Source organism: Streptopelia decaocto (assembly GCF_964273445.1).
Source record: "Streptopelia decaocto genome assembly, chromosome: 3".
NCBI lineage: Eukaryota > Metazoa > Chordata > Aves > Columbiformes > Columbidae > Streptopelia > Streptopelia decaocto.
This window is the reverse complement of record NC_138656.1, coordinates 121,195,433-121,211,227: the sequence shown is the minus strand read 5'-3', so window position 1 is coordinate 121,211,227 and position 15,795 is coordinate 121,195,433. Positions and strand designations below refer to the sequence as shown.

General features: G+C 68.0%; 2 protein-coding genes across 3 annotated transcripts in view; one reads left to right on the top strand and one right to left on the bottom strand.

Annotated features, from left to right (window-relative positions):
* HADHA (hydroxyacyl-CoA dehydrogenase trifunctional multienzyme complex subunit alpha) overlaps nucleotides 1-6,355 on the top strand; it is a 28,866-nt gene extending 22,511 nt beyond the window's left edge. For both annotated transcript variants that reach the window (XM_082047688.1, XM_082047689.1), the window contains exons 15-20: nucleotides 191-331; nucleotides 1,229-1,297; nucleotides 1,846-2,041; nucleotides 3,098-3,212; nucleotides 3,716-3,861; nucleotides 5,854-6,355. In XM_082047688.1, coding sequence (XP_081903814.1) covers nucleotides 191-331; nucleotides 1,229-1,297; nucleotides 1,846-2,041; nucleotides 3,098-3,212; nucleotides 3,716-3,861; nucleotides 5,854-5,999 — 813 coding nt within the window. In that variant the 3' untranslated portion in view covers nucleotides 6,000-6,355. The remainder of the gene's footprint in view (nucleotides 1-190; nucleotides 332-1,228; nucleotides 1,298-1,845; nucleotides 2,042-3,097; nucleotides 3,213-3,715; nucleotides 3,862-5,853) is intronic.
* Nucleotides 6,356-8,180: 1,825 nt separating this feature from the next.
* Nucleotides 8,181-15,761, bottom strand: GAREM2 (GRB2 associated regulator of MAPK1 subtype 2; the record flags this gene model as incomplete). The annotated part of the gene is made up of 6 exons (XM_082048886.1): nucleotides 8,181-9,203; nucleotides 9,906-10,069; nucleotides 10,605-11,702; nucleotides 12,198-12,328; nucleotides 14,047-14,187; nucleotides 15,650-15,761. The coding sequence occupies 6 exons, from the start codon at nucleotides 15,759-15,761 to the stop codon at nucleotides 8,351-8,353; spliced, it is 2,499 nt and encodes an 832-aa protein (XP_081905012.1). The 3' UTR covers nucleotides 8,181-8,350.
* Nucleotides 15,762-15,795: the final 34 nt, after the last annotated feature.

Below are 15,795 nucleotides of genomic sequence, written 5' to 3'. Positions count from 1 at the left end.
CCTCCCACGCGGTTCTGCTGCCGGGCTGCTCACAGGCACACGGGGAGCTGAGCAGCGCGCTCGGTCCTGTCAGCGGTGCACCCAGATCCTGGCTGGGCGAGAGCTGCGGGGTGTGCGCGGCGTCCCCGGGAACGGCCGCAGGGCAAGTCCAGCTTAACTCTGCCTAACCCTGAGCGCTTCCTCCTGCCAGGTGATCGGCATGCACTACTTCTCCCCCGTTGACAAAATGCAGCTGCTGGAAATCATCACCACGGACAAAACATCCGAGGACACGGCTGCTTCCGCCGTCGCCGTTGGCCTCAAACAGGGCAAGGTCGTCATCGTGGTGAAGGTGAGGGGCCGCTGCACGAAATATGAGCGTCCCGGCTCAATAAATAAATAAAAGGGCAGGCGTGTACACTGGGAGGGGGCTGAAACATGGATGTGGATACACTGACATTAGCTCCTCATGCTGAGAAGTAAAAGTGGAGGTTAGAAGAAGGCGGGTGCTCAGGCGACCCCTCGCGTCCTTCGGAGCAGCCGTGGAAGGTGCAGGAGCAGCCTGAGCCAGCGCAGGAGCCGCAGTCCAGCCCCACAGTGCCCAGGGGCTGCAGTCGGGGTGGCAGCTGAGCCGGAGGCGCTGGGGCGGGACTGGCACCCCCCTGCTCCCCGGCTGGCTGCAGGGACCGGGGGCAGTGAGCAGTGACCCTCCTCTTTCTGGATCCGTGAGGCTGCCAGCCGTGCTGAGGAGGGCTCTCCTGTGGTGCTGGCAAAACCAGCTTGTCTGAAAGTGCTCAAGGCGTCTCTAAAGGCTAGTGGAGATCCGGTGCTGCTTCTCTAGCGCTCATCCCCGCGTCAGAGCCTTCCCTGAGTGGCAGTTTCAGCTCATCTGTTGCTTCCTGACTTTGTGAGCAGTATCAGAGGTGAAACAAGCACTTTACGCCCGTTTCCCTGGTGCTGAGCACCCTTTGCCTCGTCAGCCCGTTGGGCTTGGTGAAGCGAGGGGTCTTGTGCAGCCTGGTTGGGGCTGCCAGGCACCACGTAAGTAACAACACTGGTGGGAACCTCCAGAGAGGGAGTTGGTGGAAGTATTCAAAGAACGAACTGTTGCAGCAGTCGATGATGCACTGTTAGAAATGGAGTTCAGCGTCTGCCTGGTGTGCCGGCACCTGAGCTGCGGTTGGGCTGTGGAGCGCGGTCCTTGTGCTGCAGGTTGTGCTCACCCGCCCTCTGCCGCTCTCCTCCCCAGGACGGGCCCGGCTTCTACACCACACGGTGCCTGGGGCCGATGCTGGCCGAAGTGGTCCGAGTTCTCCAGGTACGTGTCCCCTTGGCTACCCAGCGTCTGCCAAACAGCCGTGCAGACTCTGCTGCTTCTGGCCGGGAGGGAGGCGGCGGCCAGCCCCGTGCTCGTGGTGGTGGCGGCCAGCCCCGTGCTCGTGGTGGTGGCGGCCGGCCCCGTGCTCGTGGTGGTGGCGGCCGGCCCCGTGCTCGTGGTGGCGGCCGGCCCCGTGCTCGTGGCGGCGGCCGGCCCCGTGCTCGTGGTTGTCCCCAGCCCCGTGCTCGTGGTGGCGGCCGGCCCCGTGCTCGTGGTTGTCCCCAGCCCCGTGCTCGTGGTTGTCCCCAGCGTGCTCGTGGCTGAGCTGCGCTCTGCTGAGAGCCGGCACGGGCACCGAGGGGGCTCTGTCCTCCCTGCACAGCCCCGGGGAGGGTCAGGAGCGCTGCGAGCACGATGACGCAGCTCCTGGCTGTAATCAAACAGCTGACGGGGCTGATCGCAGCCCGTGGCCTGAGATCAGTGGGGGCTTTCTGGGTTTCCAGGACCCTCACCCAGAGCTACTGTTGCTTCCCCTTCCATTCCTGCAGGAGGGCATTGACCCAAAGAAGGTAGATGCCATCTCTACGGCTTTCGGCTTTCCCGTGGGCGCCGCCACGCTGATCGACGAGGTGGGTGTGGACGTGGCCACGCACGTGGCCGAGGACCTGGGCAAGGCCTTCGGCGAGCGCTTCGGAGGAGGCAACGTCGAGTTGTTCAAGCTCATGGTGCAGAAAGGCTTCTTAGGTGAGATGCTAGGCTGTTTCCAGCTAACGGGTTTCCCTTTGTTCAAGGAGCAGCACCAGCATCCCCCAAGCTCTCCTGCCTCAGGTGAGAGCAGAGCACGGCCCTGGGAAATGGCTCTGTCTGCCTGGCAGAGGCCGTGCCGTGGTGGCGCTGGGTGACAGGAGGTGGCCGTGCCGCGGAGCACACCAGGACAGAGCAGTGTCATCAGTGGGACCTGCACTGGGGGGGCGAAACCCCGAATCCTGCGGCAGTTCTGGGCCCCTCACGCTAAGAAAGGCCTTGAGGTGCTGGAGCGAGTGGAGAGAAGGGACCGGAGCTGGTGAGGGGCTGGAGCACAAGTGTGATGGAGCGGCTGAGGGACCTGGGGGTTCAGCTGGAGAACAGGAGCTGAGGGGAGACCTTCTGATCTCTGAACTGCCTGAAAGGAGCTTGGAGCCAGGGGGGGTCGGGCTCTGCTCCCCAGGAACAAGCGCCAGGAGCAGAGGAAACGGCCTCAAGTTGCCCAGGGGAGGTTGAGGTTGGATTTAGGAACAATTTCTTCCCCAAAGGGCTGTGGGGCATTGGAACAGGCTGCCCAGGGCAGTGCTGGAGTCACCGCCCCTGGAGGGCTGGACAGACGGACATGAGGTTCTCAGGACATGGGGCAGTGCTGGGGTGGGTTAGGGTTGGACTCAATGATCTTGAGGGGCTTTTCCAACCCAAATATTTCTGTGGTTATATGAGCCGCACTTGGACCAATGGCCAGGCCCTGGCAGTGAGGGTTGCTCAGGAGGTCGTGCAGCCTCTGTCCCCTGCTCCCAGGACTGTGTCCTTCTGCTGCTGTAGCCACAGAAACAGCAGCGTTATCTGACGGTCCCCTGGCCCGGGTGACAACGTCTTGCCAAGGCGTCAGCTGGACACGGGCAGCGAACAGGCTGACCTGGAGCGCAGACGCCTGCACCGGGAGGACCTGCTCGCGCTAACAGGAGCGGGAGACACGAGGAGATCAGAGGCGAAGGTGTCACAAGCAGACGGGACACGTGGCAGCAGGTGACCGTCTGTTCTTATCCCCGGCAGGTCGCAAGGCAGGGAAGGGCTTTTACGTTTACCAGGAGGGCGTGAAGAACAGGAGCGTCAACTCCGGCATGGATGAGATCCTGGCGCAGTTCAAAGTGCCGGCCAGACCCGAAGTGTAAGTGGCAGCAGGCGGAGCGGTGGCTGGGCCGCTGTCCCCCGCTCCAGCGGACACGGGGCCACTCCGGGCGGCGTTTGGCTGTTCCCAGCGGGCGCGTGGGGCTGCGGGCTCTGGGAATCTGTGCTGGCAGGAGTGGAGCAGCCCTGGATTGCTCTGCGTTTGCTCGGGCGCCTTGGCAGCAGCTTCCTGCGCTGGGGCTTGCCGAGCGGGGCTGGTGCAGCCCCTGCCACAGCCGTCCTGGCACTGCAGCTGTTGCACTGCCTGGCACCACAACCGCTCCTGGAGCATTCCCGTCTGGGCTGATGGAGCCTTGACCGGTACTGGTGCCTGCTTCAGGTCACAGAGCTGAGTCCCTGCCCTCATGGGGACCGTCTCCATGAGAAACCGTCCTGTCCGCTGCCTCAGGCCTCACTGTGTCCCCCGTCTCTGTGCTGGCTTCACGTGCTCCTCCGTCCAGCCGCGGTGTCACCTGCCCGGCCCTTACAGCCTCTTTCCTGCAGCTGTACTGACGAGGACATCCAGATGCGCTTGGTGACGAGGTTTGTGAACGAGGCGGCCATGTGCCTGCAGGAAGGGATCCTCAGCAACCCCATGGAGGGAGACATCGGTGCTGTGTTCGGCTTGGGCTTCCCGCCCTGCCTGGGAGGTGAGTCGGTTAAGCAGGGGTTCGGGCTATAGGCTTGAGATCTGTGTAGTGGGCTCTGGCTGCTGGAGACCGGTCAGCTGGTAAGGCCAGGCTTGAGCTGCAGTCTGACGAGCCCGGGTGTCCTCCCACATAAAGCCTGAGCTGGAGGTGTTCGTCCAGCCTTTCACCCCAGGAGAGGTGCCAGGGCGACATTTCTGCCGTTCTCTGCCGGTACCGCTGTGGAGCTGCGGCTGCTGGGGACCGCAGGACTCTGCCCGGGCCGTTTGCCGTGGACGGGTTTGAGCGGGGGGCAGAGCCGCGCTGGCCCGGCTCCATCAGCGCTTCCCGTGAGGACTCGGAGGGCTCTTGCCATGCCCAGCTGCCGTGGGCGCGGGTGTGCTGGGAGACGCGCAAGGACGTCCCTGGCTTTTGTGCAGCCGTGTGGTGCTCAGTGGAAACCAGGCTCTGGTACCTCATCTCTTGCCACTGCTCTGTGCCTGGGCGGCGGCTCCTGGGAACCTGCTCCTGTGCTGCACACAGAGCTGAACTGGCGCCAGGGCCCCCCGTGTGCTCACACACCCAGAGCTGAGCTGGTGCCAGGGCCCCCGTGTGCTCACACACACACCCAGAGCTGAGCTGGTGCCAGGGCCCCCCGTGTGCTCACACACCCAGAGCTGAGCTGGTGCCAGGGCCCCCGTGTGCTCACACACCCAGAGCTGAGCTGGTGCCCAGGGCCCCCGTGTGCTCACACACCCAGAGCTGAGCTGGTGCCAGGGCCCCCCGTGTGCTCACACACCCAGAGCTGAGCTGGTGCCAGGGACCCCGTGTGCTCACACACCCAGAGCTGAACTGGTGCCAGGGCCCCCGTGTGCTCACACACCCAGAGCTGAGCTGGTGCCCAGGGCCCCCGTGTGCTTACACACCCAGAGCTGAACTGGTGCCAGGGCCCCCCGTGTGCTCACACACCCAGAGCTGAGCTGGTGCCAGGGCCCCCGTGTGCTCACACACACCCAGAGCTGAGCTGGTGCCAGGGCCCCCCGTGTGCTCACACACCCAGAGCTGAGCTGGTGCCAGGGCCCCCGTGTGCTCACACACCCAGAGCTGAGCTGGTGCCAGGGCCCCCGTGTGCTCGCACACACACAGAGCTGAGCTGGTGCCAGGGGCCCCGTGTGCTCACACACATACACAGAGCTGAGCTGGTGCCAGGGACCCCGCGTGCTCACACACCCAGAGCTGAGCTGGTGCCAGGGCCCCCGTGTGCTCACACACCCAGAGCTGAGCTGGTGCCAGGGACCCCGTGTGCTCACACACCCAGAGCTGAGCTGGTGCCAGGGCCCCCATGTGCTCACACACACACCCAGAGCTGAGCTGGTGCCAGGGCCCCCGTGTGCTCACACACCCAGAGCTGAGCTGGTGCCAGGGCCCCCATGTGCTCACACACACACCCAGAGCTGAGCTGGTGCCAGGGACCCCGTGTGCTCACACACCCAGAGCTGAGCTGGTGCCAGGGCCCCCGTGTGCTCACACACCCAGAGCTGAGCTGGTGCCAGGGCCCCCGTGTGCTCACACACACACACAGAGCTGAGCTGGTGCCAGGGACCCCGCATGCTCACACACCCAGAGCTGAGCTGGTAGCCCCAGCCGTCACGTGCGGCCCTGGCCGGGCCCAGCCAGGCACGAGGGCAGCGTTTGGGAGCCGCCTGTGCCCCGGCCGGGGGGCCGTGGCCTCAGAACGGGCCACAGACCAAGCACGAGCTGGGGTTCGGGTCTCAGCATGAGGTGGTGCTGCTACCGCGTACCCAGCGCTTTCCCTCCTGAGCCAAGCTGGGACGGGGCGACAAGTCCCAGTTATCTGTGTCCCAGCCTGTCCCCAGCGATCCACTCTGCTCCGACATCGCCCGGCGCGGAGCCTCCCTGCAGGAGCTCGGTGCATCGGCCACGTGCAGAGCTCCCCCCTCCAGGCGCCCCGGGGCCTGTCCTTCCTTGGCGCAGACGTGTCCCCTCTCCCCGCAGGTCCCTTCAGGTACGCGGACTCGTACGGAGCCAAGCAGCTGGTGGACAAGCTGCGCAAGTACGAGGCGGTGTACGGCAGCCAGTTCACGCCGTGCCAGCTGCTGCTGGACCACGCCAACAGCCCCGGCAAGAAGTTCCACCAGTGAGCGCGGCCGGTGCCACCCCTGGGACAGCTCGAGCCGGGACCCCCCCTCCCAGCGACACCCCGGTCTCTGGAGGTTGAGCTGCGATGCACCCAGGGAGGCAGGGGAGGAAGGAGGGGACAGCGGATCTGCCTCCTGGCTTCTAGTCCTTTCAAGTGCCTTATCAGCACGTCCGTCCCTGCCCGCGGGCCTGGGGGCTCCCTGCCGCATGGGAGGATTCCTGCACTCTGCTCCGCACTGTGCCCTCCAGAGCTCCCGGTGTCGAGGGCAGCGCCCACCGCCCAGCACCCAGCACCCAGCACCCAGCTGGCCTTGCCTTAAACCCCCAACAGAAATAAAAATAAATAACTCCCTGTCTCCCCTTTGGCCTCTGTGCCTGCTCCTCCTGGCACCGAGGAGGGAACCGCTCTGCTCGGAAATAAAGCTCCTGGGGGCCTCTGCGGGGTCGCTGCGTCCTTGCGGCTCCGAGACCCGCGGCGGGGCTGCTGGAGCGGGGACAGGCCGGGGGGGGCAGGTGGGACAAAGCCGGGCTGTGTCCCCCCCGCCGTCCATCGGGGCTGCGCGGAGCCCCTGGCTCCGTCTGCCCCGGCGCTGCCGCCGCTCCCGCTGCCAGACGGACCCGCCGCTAATGGCGCATAGAGCACCGAAGGCCAGAAGGGGCCCCCGTGGGGAGAGCTCGGTTTAAACTAAAAGGCTTTAAATCTCGGTGCACCTGTCACGAATTCCAGCGCTGGCCTGGCCTGCGCCCCGGCGCTCGCGCTGCGCCCAGGCGGGGCTGGGCTGGCACTGCTCTGCTCCGGTCACCTCTGCTGCGTCCGCGGAGCCGCCAGGGCACAGCGAGAATGGGACGTGAGCTGCTGCCCAGCCCCAGCCCTCCGGGGTGCAGCGCCCCGGGACCTGCCCCTGCGGGGCACAGGGCTGTGCTGGCGGTCTGAGCCCGGACCGGGCAGCCCTGCCCCCCAGGGTCCCCAGCCCCTCCTGGTGCCACCCTGCCCCCCCCAGGGTCCCCAGCCCCTCTCGGTGCCACCCTGCACCTGCCAGGGTCCCCAGCCCCTCCTGGTGCCACCCTGCCCCCCCCCAGGGTCCCCAGCCCCTCCTGGTGCCACCCTGCCCCCCCCAGGGTCCCCAGCCCCTCTCGGTGCCACCCTGCCCCCCAGGGACCCCAGCCCCTCTCGGTGCCACCCTGCCCCCCCCAGGGACCCCAGCCCCTCTCGGTGCCACCCTGCCCCCCCCAGGGTCCCCAGCCCCTCTCGGTGCCACCCTGCACCTGCCAGGGTCCCCAGCCCCTCCTGGTGCCACCCTGCCCCCCAGGGTCCCCAGCCCCTCCTGGTGCCACCCTGCCCCCCCCCAGGGTCCCCAGCCCCTCCTGGTGCCACCCTGCCCACCCCAGGGTCCCCAGCCCCTCCTGGTGCCACCCTGCCCCCCAGGGTCCCCAGCCCCTCCTGGTGCCACCCTGCACCTGCCAGGGTCCCCAGCCCCTCTCGGTGCCACCCTGCCCACCCCAGGGTCCCCAGCCCCTCCTGGTGCCACCCTGCCCCCGCCAGGGTCCCCAGCCCCTCCTGGTGCCACCCTGCCCTCGCCAGGGTCCCCAGCCCCTCCCAGCGCCACCCTGCCCCCCCCCAGGGTCCCCAGCCCCTCTCGGTGCCACCCTGCCCCCCCCCAGGGTCCCCAGCCCCTCCTGGTGCCACCCTGCCCCGCCCAGGGTCCCCAGGCCCTCCTGGTGCCACCCTGCCCCCCCCAGGGTCCCCAGCCCCTCCCGGTGCCGCCCTGTGCCCCCAAGGGTCCCAGTCCCTCCCAGTGCAGGGGTTCCCCTGGGTCTGTGGGGGCTCAGGGGCTCCGGTGGCACTCGCTGTGGCCCCTGGGGCAGCGGGGGGGTTTGGGGGTGTCTCTTGGCCAGGGGATTGTCCTTCAGGCCCTGAACTTGCCTGGAGCAGCTTGGAGAGCAGCATCTTCCCTTGGGGGGGACACAGATCCCTTCCCGACCAGTGAGGGGGGGCAAGAATGGGAGCGACCCCCAGAGCCTTCTTCCCTACCAAACCCCCTTTCCGCTCCCCCCCAAGCAAGGCGCTTCTCCGCTGCCCCGATTTTCTTCTGTACGTTTATTACGCTAATCCACAAGGATTAAGTTAAAACCAGTTCAATGCAAACTTCAGGATTTTCCAGCCCGTTTGGGCCAAAATTACCATCCAGTGTTAAAACGGGAAGGGGGGTGGGCTGGGCAATAGGGCCGGGCTGCCGGGGGGAGGAAAACCCACGGAAAACCCACGTTGGGCACCCCAGAGCAGGGCCAGGAGCAGGGGGAGCCAGAGCCCCGGGCCGGGGGTCCCCAGGGGCCGGGGGTCCCCAGGATTCAGCTAGATCTTGGGGCGCCAGCCCTTGATGAACTGCATGATCTTCTTCACCTGGAGCTTGGTGAGGCGGAAGTCATCGGCCAGGATCTCCTCGCTGAGCTGCACGAAGATGCTGCCGTCGATGCGCTCGCGGGCGAAGAAGCTGACGACGTCCTCGGAGAGGCCGATGAAGCGCAGGCACCTGGACACCTCCTCCAGCGACAGCGCCGACAGCTCGGCGGGCGGCAGCCAGGGCGAGCCGTCCCCGCTGCGCCGGGGGGCGGCTGCCGGGGCCCCCGCGTCGCCCCGCGCGGCCGGGGGCACCTCGATGACGCCCTGCGCCAGGTAGACGCGGGTGACGCCCTCGGCCCCGCGCAGGACGGCGCTGGGGAGCGGGGCGGCCCCGCGGATGACGATGCCGTCCCCCTCGAAACCCTTGGGCGGGCGAGGGGGTGCCGGCTCCTCCGGGGGGGCGAACGGCTCAGGAGAGGAGCAGGAGGGGGGCGCGGAGGGGGCCGAAGGCGGTTTGGGCCACTCGGGGCCCTCCAGCCACTCGGCCGGGCTGGAGAAGGGGTTGAGCGCCCCGAAGGGTGCGAAGCGCTTTTGGGGGTGCGGGGGCTTGAGGCGGGGGCAGCTGCGGTGGGGCTTCAGGGGGGGCTCGGCCCCCGGCAGCGGGGTCGAGCAGCCGCTGCCCCCCCCAGCACCCGCCTCCACGAACGCCCAGGGGTCCGCCCAGGTGGGCTGGGGGGCGGGCGGCGGCGCGCTGGGGGGCAGCGGGCGCCCGGGGGCCTCCCCGGCTCTGCAGTCGCCCCAGGTGCAGGGGTAGCAGTACAGGGAGTAGGTGTCGGGCGAGGGGGAACCGCTGCGGGGAACCGACCTGCGGGAGCAAGGGGAGCATCACCATGAGCCACGGAACCGCTTGGGAAAGAGCTTAGAGATCACGGAGCCCACCCATAACCCCCCCCGCACTGCCCCACGTCCTGAGAACCTCACGTCCGTCTGTCCAGCCCTCCAGGGCTGGTGACTCCAGCACTGCCCTGGGCAGCCTGTTCAATGCCCCACAGCCCTTTGGGGGAGAAATTGTTCCCACATCCAACCTCAACCTCCCCTGGGCAACTTGAGGCCGTTTCCTCTGCTCCTGGCGCTTGTTCCTGGGGAGCAGAGCCCGACCCCCCTGGCTCCAAGCTCCTTTCAGGCAGGTCAGAGATCAGAAGGTCTCCCCTCAGCTCCTGTTCTCCAGCTGAACCCCCCAGGTCCCTCAGTCTCCATCACACTTGTGCTCCAGCCCCTCACCAGCTCCGGTCCCTTCTCTCCACTCGCTCCAGCACCTTAAGGCCTCTCTTGGCGTGAGGGGCCCAGAACTGCCCCAGGGTTGGCGGTTTGGCCTCCCCAGGTCCCAGCACAGGGACGGTCGCTGCCCTGGGCCTGCTGGCCACCCCAGTGCTGGCACCAGCCAGGATGCTGTGGCCTCTTGGCCACCTGGGCACACGCTGGCTCGTGTTCAGCCGTCACCCCTCCCCAGCCCCGCTCCGCAGGGACATCCCACCCCCCAGCGCCCGGTGTCCCCATGGCCGCTCACCCGTCCTGGAGCCCCGAGGAGTAGTAGGAGAGGCTGGGGCTGGGCGAGGGCGCGGGCGCCAGCGCGGGGCAGCGCAGCGGGGCCGGGGGGCTGCAGGGCGCCGGGGGGCGGCCGCCCCGGGGCGGCACGGGGGGCGCGTTCAGCAGCCGGCACTCCTCCTTCACCTGGGAGGGGGAACGCGGTCAGATCTGCCCCCAGAGGATGACGGGGGCTCGGGGCAGCCAGCCCTGGTCGAGCCATGAAGCTCTGGGTACCAACAGGAGCCCCAGGGAACTGGGGATCCCATGGTGCAGGGAGCCAAAAGATGTGGGGACCCCATGGTGGAGGGGAGCCTGAAATTTTGGGTACTCTACAGTGCAGGGGAGCCTAGAGGATTCGGGTACCCCATGGTGCTGCCAAGCCCAAAGGATTCAAGTACCCCATGGTGCAGAGAGCCCCAGGGAACCGGGGACCCCACGGTACCAGGGTGTCCTGAGCACTGGGGCGACAGAACAGAGCTGGGGAGGGACCACGGAGCCCCACAGCACTGGGGAGCAGTGTGGGGCTGGCTGTGCCCTGGGGCCCAGCACGGCCCGGGCTGCGCACCCCCTGCCCGTGGCGTGGGGCTGCCGGGGGGGCTGTGCGGGGTCACCCCCGGGTACCCTGGTGCATCGGCCCTGGCCATGGTTCCCCATCCCCGGCACAGGGCCGCGGTCTTACCGCCTCCGATTTGGGTGGCACGGGGGGCGGGGTGTCCCCGCGGGGCTGGTCCCCGGGGCGCTGCGAGGCGCCCAGCGGGGTGACGGTCCCCACGGAGACGAGGTCCTGCCGGGGGCCCGGCTCGCAGCAGCGCTCGGCGCCGGGGTTGCTCCAGAGCTCCTCGTACGGGATCTCCAGCAGCTCCTGAGTCCTGAACTCGGGCTCGGCCCAGTCGGGCGTCACGTATTCGCGGTCGGGGTCGGGGAAGTCGGGCAGCGGCGGGCGCGCGGCTCCCCCGGTGCCGGCCCGCGGTGCCGGGCAGCGCGCGGGGGGCTCGCGGGGGCCGCCGGTGCCGCAGGGGCAGAGCGACAGGCGCTGCAGGGGCTGGCTCAGCTCCTCGCGGGCGCGGGCGGGCAGGCAGAGCCGCAGGCGCCGCGGGCTGGCGCATTCCTCCGAGAAGTCGGGCTTGGCCTCCCGCACGGCCCGCGAGTACTCGTCGGGGTTGAAGCGGTCGTGGCAATACGCGGCGCTGTCCCGCAGCAGCTTGTCCAGCTGCGGGTCCCCGGCGAGGAGCCCCTCGGGCAGCTGGAAGCGCGGCATGTCGGTCAGCAGCAGGAAGTGGAAGGGGACCAGCTCGTCCCGGCGGAGGATGCAGCACAAAACCACCGTCTTGGAGATGATGCTGACCAGCTTGTAGCAGTGGCCCTCGCGGATGGCGTGCAGGTCGTAGGGGTTGCGCGCGGGGCGGCTGGGCACGGCCACGTTGACCGGCAGCCGCACCTTCTCGATGATGCTGCGGATGGTGTGCTCGCCCTCCTGCAGGCGCAGCTCCAGCGGGCTGCGGGTGCTGAAGCGGCCCTTGCACTGGAACGGGAGGCTGAGGCTCTCGTTGGTGCGGTGGTTCATGCAGATCAGACACGGCATCTTGCCCTTCACCTGCCGGCCCGCGCCCGCCGGCGCCGCCTTGCCCAGCTTGCGCAGCAGCGTGTTGAAGCGCGACTTCTCCTTCACGGTCTTGGCGCAGAGGATCTCCGCCTGGCCCATCAGCGTCAGCTCGTCCCCCGCGTGCAGCGTGAAGTTGTACACCTCGCTGTCCTCGCTGAACTCCCCCGACACCACCTGCACCGGGCCGGCTCCGTCACGGGAGCCGCCGCCCTGGCGCCGTGTCCTGCTGCCCCACCGCCATCCTGACCCGTGTCACCACCAACCCTCGCTGCCCCATTGCCGTGCCTTGATGTCCCACCAGCCCCCCTAATTCCTGCCATCATACCCTGATGTCCCATCATCGTACCCTGCTGTCCCATCACTATATCTGCATTGTTCTACCACCTAGTCCTGCTGTCCCACCATCACACCCCAATGTCCCACCACCTACCCCTGGTGTCCCACCACCATCCCTTGCTGGCCTATTGTCCTCTCCTGATGTCCCACCACCGACCCTTGATGTCCCACCACCACCCCCTGATTTTTGCCATCAGACCCTGCTGTCCCATCACTATCTGCAACGTCTCGTCACCTACCCCGATGTCCCACCACCAACTCCTGCTGTCTCCCCACCACTCCCTGACGCTCACCTGCTGTCCCACCACTGTCTCCTGCCGTCCCCATACCAACCTTCACGCTGAAGGTGATGGCCTCCATGACGAAGACGCGGTCCGGGAAGGTGCTGGCCACCTCCTCCACGCTGTTGAAGTACTGCACGGGCTCGCGCAGGTCCCGGTCCTGCTCCAGCAGCTTGAACTTCCCTGCGCGGAGCAGCCGGAGCCGGCGGTGAGAGGAGCCCAGGGCCTGGGCACAGGGACCTGCTGGGACCCACCTCGGGACACCATCGCCCTGGGGGCAGCTGCCCCCAACACTGGCTGGGGGTCCCCGTCGCATTTTGGGGGTATCTCTGTGGGCTTCACTAGGAGTGTCCAAGTGCTGCAAGGGGACACCAGAGCATCCCCCACACCCATCCCCACACAGGCAACGTTGGGGGCTTTTGGGTGGGGCCAATCTTGAAACTCTGGGTGGCAACACCACCCGAGCACCCCTGGAGCTGCAGGGACCACCCCAAAGAGGCCCCAGAAATGCCCCATGGATGGGGGACCCGCCTGGGGCACGGCCAGAGTAGCAGCCCAACTCGCAGGGAGCCCCATTGCTCCCCAAAACCTGCCCCTGACCCCCGAGGGCCCCGTGACGCCCTCTGCCCCCCGCCTGGGGCAGGACGGGCACGGGAGGGGACGGGTTTGCAGCGGGGGTGGCGGCTGAGGCGAGGGCCAGAGTCGGGGGTGCGGCCGGTGGCCAAACTGCCGCCACGCCAGCGCCATCGGCATCGGCAACGCCATCAGCATCAGCATCGGCAACGCCAGCACCATCAGCATCGGCAACACCAGCACCATCAGCATCGGCATCGGCAGCGCCATCAGCATCAGCATCGGCACCGGCAGCGCCAGCACCATCAGCATCGGCAACGCCAGCACCATCAGCACCGGCAGCGCCATCAGCATCAGCATCGGCATCGGCAGCGCCAGCACCATCAGCATCGGCAGCGCCAGCGCCATCAGCAACGCCAGCGCCAGTGGCATGGGCTCAGCTCGGCGGGGCCGGACCTGAGCGGAATGTTAATCCCCGGACGCCTCCGGCGGGGCCGCGGCACCAGGGCCACGGGGATGGGCTGAGCCTGCAGCCGCGGTGCCCGGGGGCAGCCCCACAGGCTGGGCCCCCAGCACCGGTTAACACAGCAGCCGGCCCCCACCCTCGGGACAGGCAATCAACCCCTCCCCCGCTCCATTTCGCATTATTTATTTACTAGCAGGACTCATTACCGCCATGGCAGCACTTAGAGGGGTCATTAAGGCTCTTGCTACCGCAGCCGCCGGCAGCTCCAGCAGCTTCGTCTGCAGCACCAGCCCGGTCCCAGCCCGGTCCCAGCCCTGTCCCAGCCCTGTCCTATCCCTGTCCTATCCCTGTCCCATCCATGTCCTATCCCTGTCCCATCCCTGTCCCAGCCCTGTCCCAGCCCTGTCCCATCCATGTCCTATCTCTATCCCTACCCCATCCCTGTCCCATCCCTATCCCAGCCCTGTCCCAGCCCCGTCCCACCCCTGTACCAGCTCTGTCGCATTCGTGTCCCATCCCCGTCCCAGCTCTGTCCCCATCCCTACCCCAACTCGTCCTCATTCTCATTCCCATCCCTTCCCCATCACTCTGTCCCCTTCCCTTCCCCATCCCGTGCTCATGTCTCTCCCATCCCAACCCCCGTCCCGTCCTGGTTCCCCCATCCCACCTGTGTCCCTGTCCCTGTCCCATCCTTATCCCCACCCCCACGCCACCCCTGTCCCCCACAGCAGCCCTGCAGGCGGGAGGGACACAGAGCAGCCCCCCCACCAGCGCGTCTCCTCCCCCAGACCGGGCCGTACCGGAGCGGGGGTGCCAGCCCCGATGCCCCAGGGCACACCGACCCTCTTGTCCTCGCCCCCACCTGGGTACTGGAGCGGGATGTCGATCTTGGGCCCGATGACGTAGTGTCCCTCCTCCAGGCTGTGCGCTGTCACCGTGGTCCACTGCCGGCAGGAGTGCACCAGCAGCACGTCCTGGGCGCTCACGCCCTCCACGCGCTCGCCTGCGGGGACAGGGCTGTCACCACCCGGGACACCCTGCTCCCGGCAGCCGGGCGGCCGGCCCGGAGCGGGACAGCGGGACAGCGGGACAGCGGGACAGCGGGGCCGCGGTGGATGAGCAGGTGCCCGCTGCCAAGAGCCGCCAGTTGCCCAGGAAACAATTTCTTTGTCCCCCCTGAAAAGCCGCAGCCGCCACAAACAACAAGTTTATTGAGCTGGGGCCGGCACAGGGGCCCCCACCGCCGCTGCACCCCGGCAACCCCGGCACGGCCCCCAGCACCAGCCCCGCGCCGGAGGGGACGGATCCTGCTCCTGAGCGGGGACACCCGTATCCGGAGGGGGGATCCCAGCTCTGGAGGGGGATCCCTGCTCTGGAGGGGGATCCCAGCTCTGGAGGGGGACACCGCCTGCATGGCCGCTCCGGGGTGACCCTGCGCTGACGCCTGTGCCCCCCACACCCCCGCTGCCCACCCAGCCTGTGCGCAGGGGTCACCACCGGGTACCCCAGCCTGGCTGTGCCCGGGGGAGGGGGACACAGGATGTGGTGGCTCCGAGCTCCTGCCAGCCTGGTGCCACCAGCCCCAGCGTGTCACCAGGAGGTGCCACCCCCGCAGCACCCCCCACGCCATGGGCCCAGCAGCCCCATGGATCTGGGGACAGGCAGCCCGGTCCCCCCTGCCCCCAGCAGCTCCAGCCTCCCCGGGACAAGAACCAGCAGCAGCCCTGGAGCTGGGACAGCAGCTCCATCCCAACCTTCCAGGCCCTCCAGCCTTCCTCCCTCCTCCTCCTCACCCCTCTGGCCCTCATCCCTCCTCTTCACCTCTCCAGCCTTCCTCCTTCCTCCTCCTCAGGCCTCTAGCCTTCATCCATACTCCTCCCCATCACTCCAGCCTTCCTCTCTCCTTGTTCCTCACCCCCCCAGCCTTCCTCCTGTGCCTCTCTCCAGTCTCCTTCCCTCCTCTTCCTCACCCCTCCAGTCTTCCCCTCTCCCTCCTCCTTGTCCCTCCAGCCCTTCTTCCTCTTCCCCATCCCTCCTCCTCCTCCTCACTTCTCCAGCCTTCCTCCCTCCTTGCCATCCCTCCACCGTCCACCCCTCCCTCCCTCCTCCTCATCACTCCAGCCTCCTTCCCTCGTGGTTGCCTCTCCAAGGTTCCCTCCCTCCTCTTCCTCCTCCCCATCACTCTCCAGCCTTCCTCCCTCCCTCCTCCCCATCACTCCAACCTTCCTCCTCCTCCCCATGACTCCAGCCTTCCTCCATCCCTCCCTCCCTCCGTCCTCCCCATCGCTCCAGCCTTCCTCCCTCCCTCCTCCCCATCGCTCCAGCCTTCCTCCTCGTCCCCATCGCTCCAGCCTTCCTCCTCCTCCCCATCGCTCCAGCCTTCCTCCTCCTCCCCATCCCCGCATCCTTCCCCCCCGCTCCGTCCCGCTCCGTGGCCCGGCCCGGCCCGGTTCGGCCCGGCTCACCGTGCCCCAGGCAGACGAGGGTGGGCAGGCGGCACTGGCTGACGATGGTGTCGAGGGGCAGCGCCGCGGGGCTCCAGCGGAGCCGGGCCAGCCCCGCCGCCAGCTTCTCCATCGCATCGCGGCTCAGGCCGGCCCGGGGCCGCGGG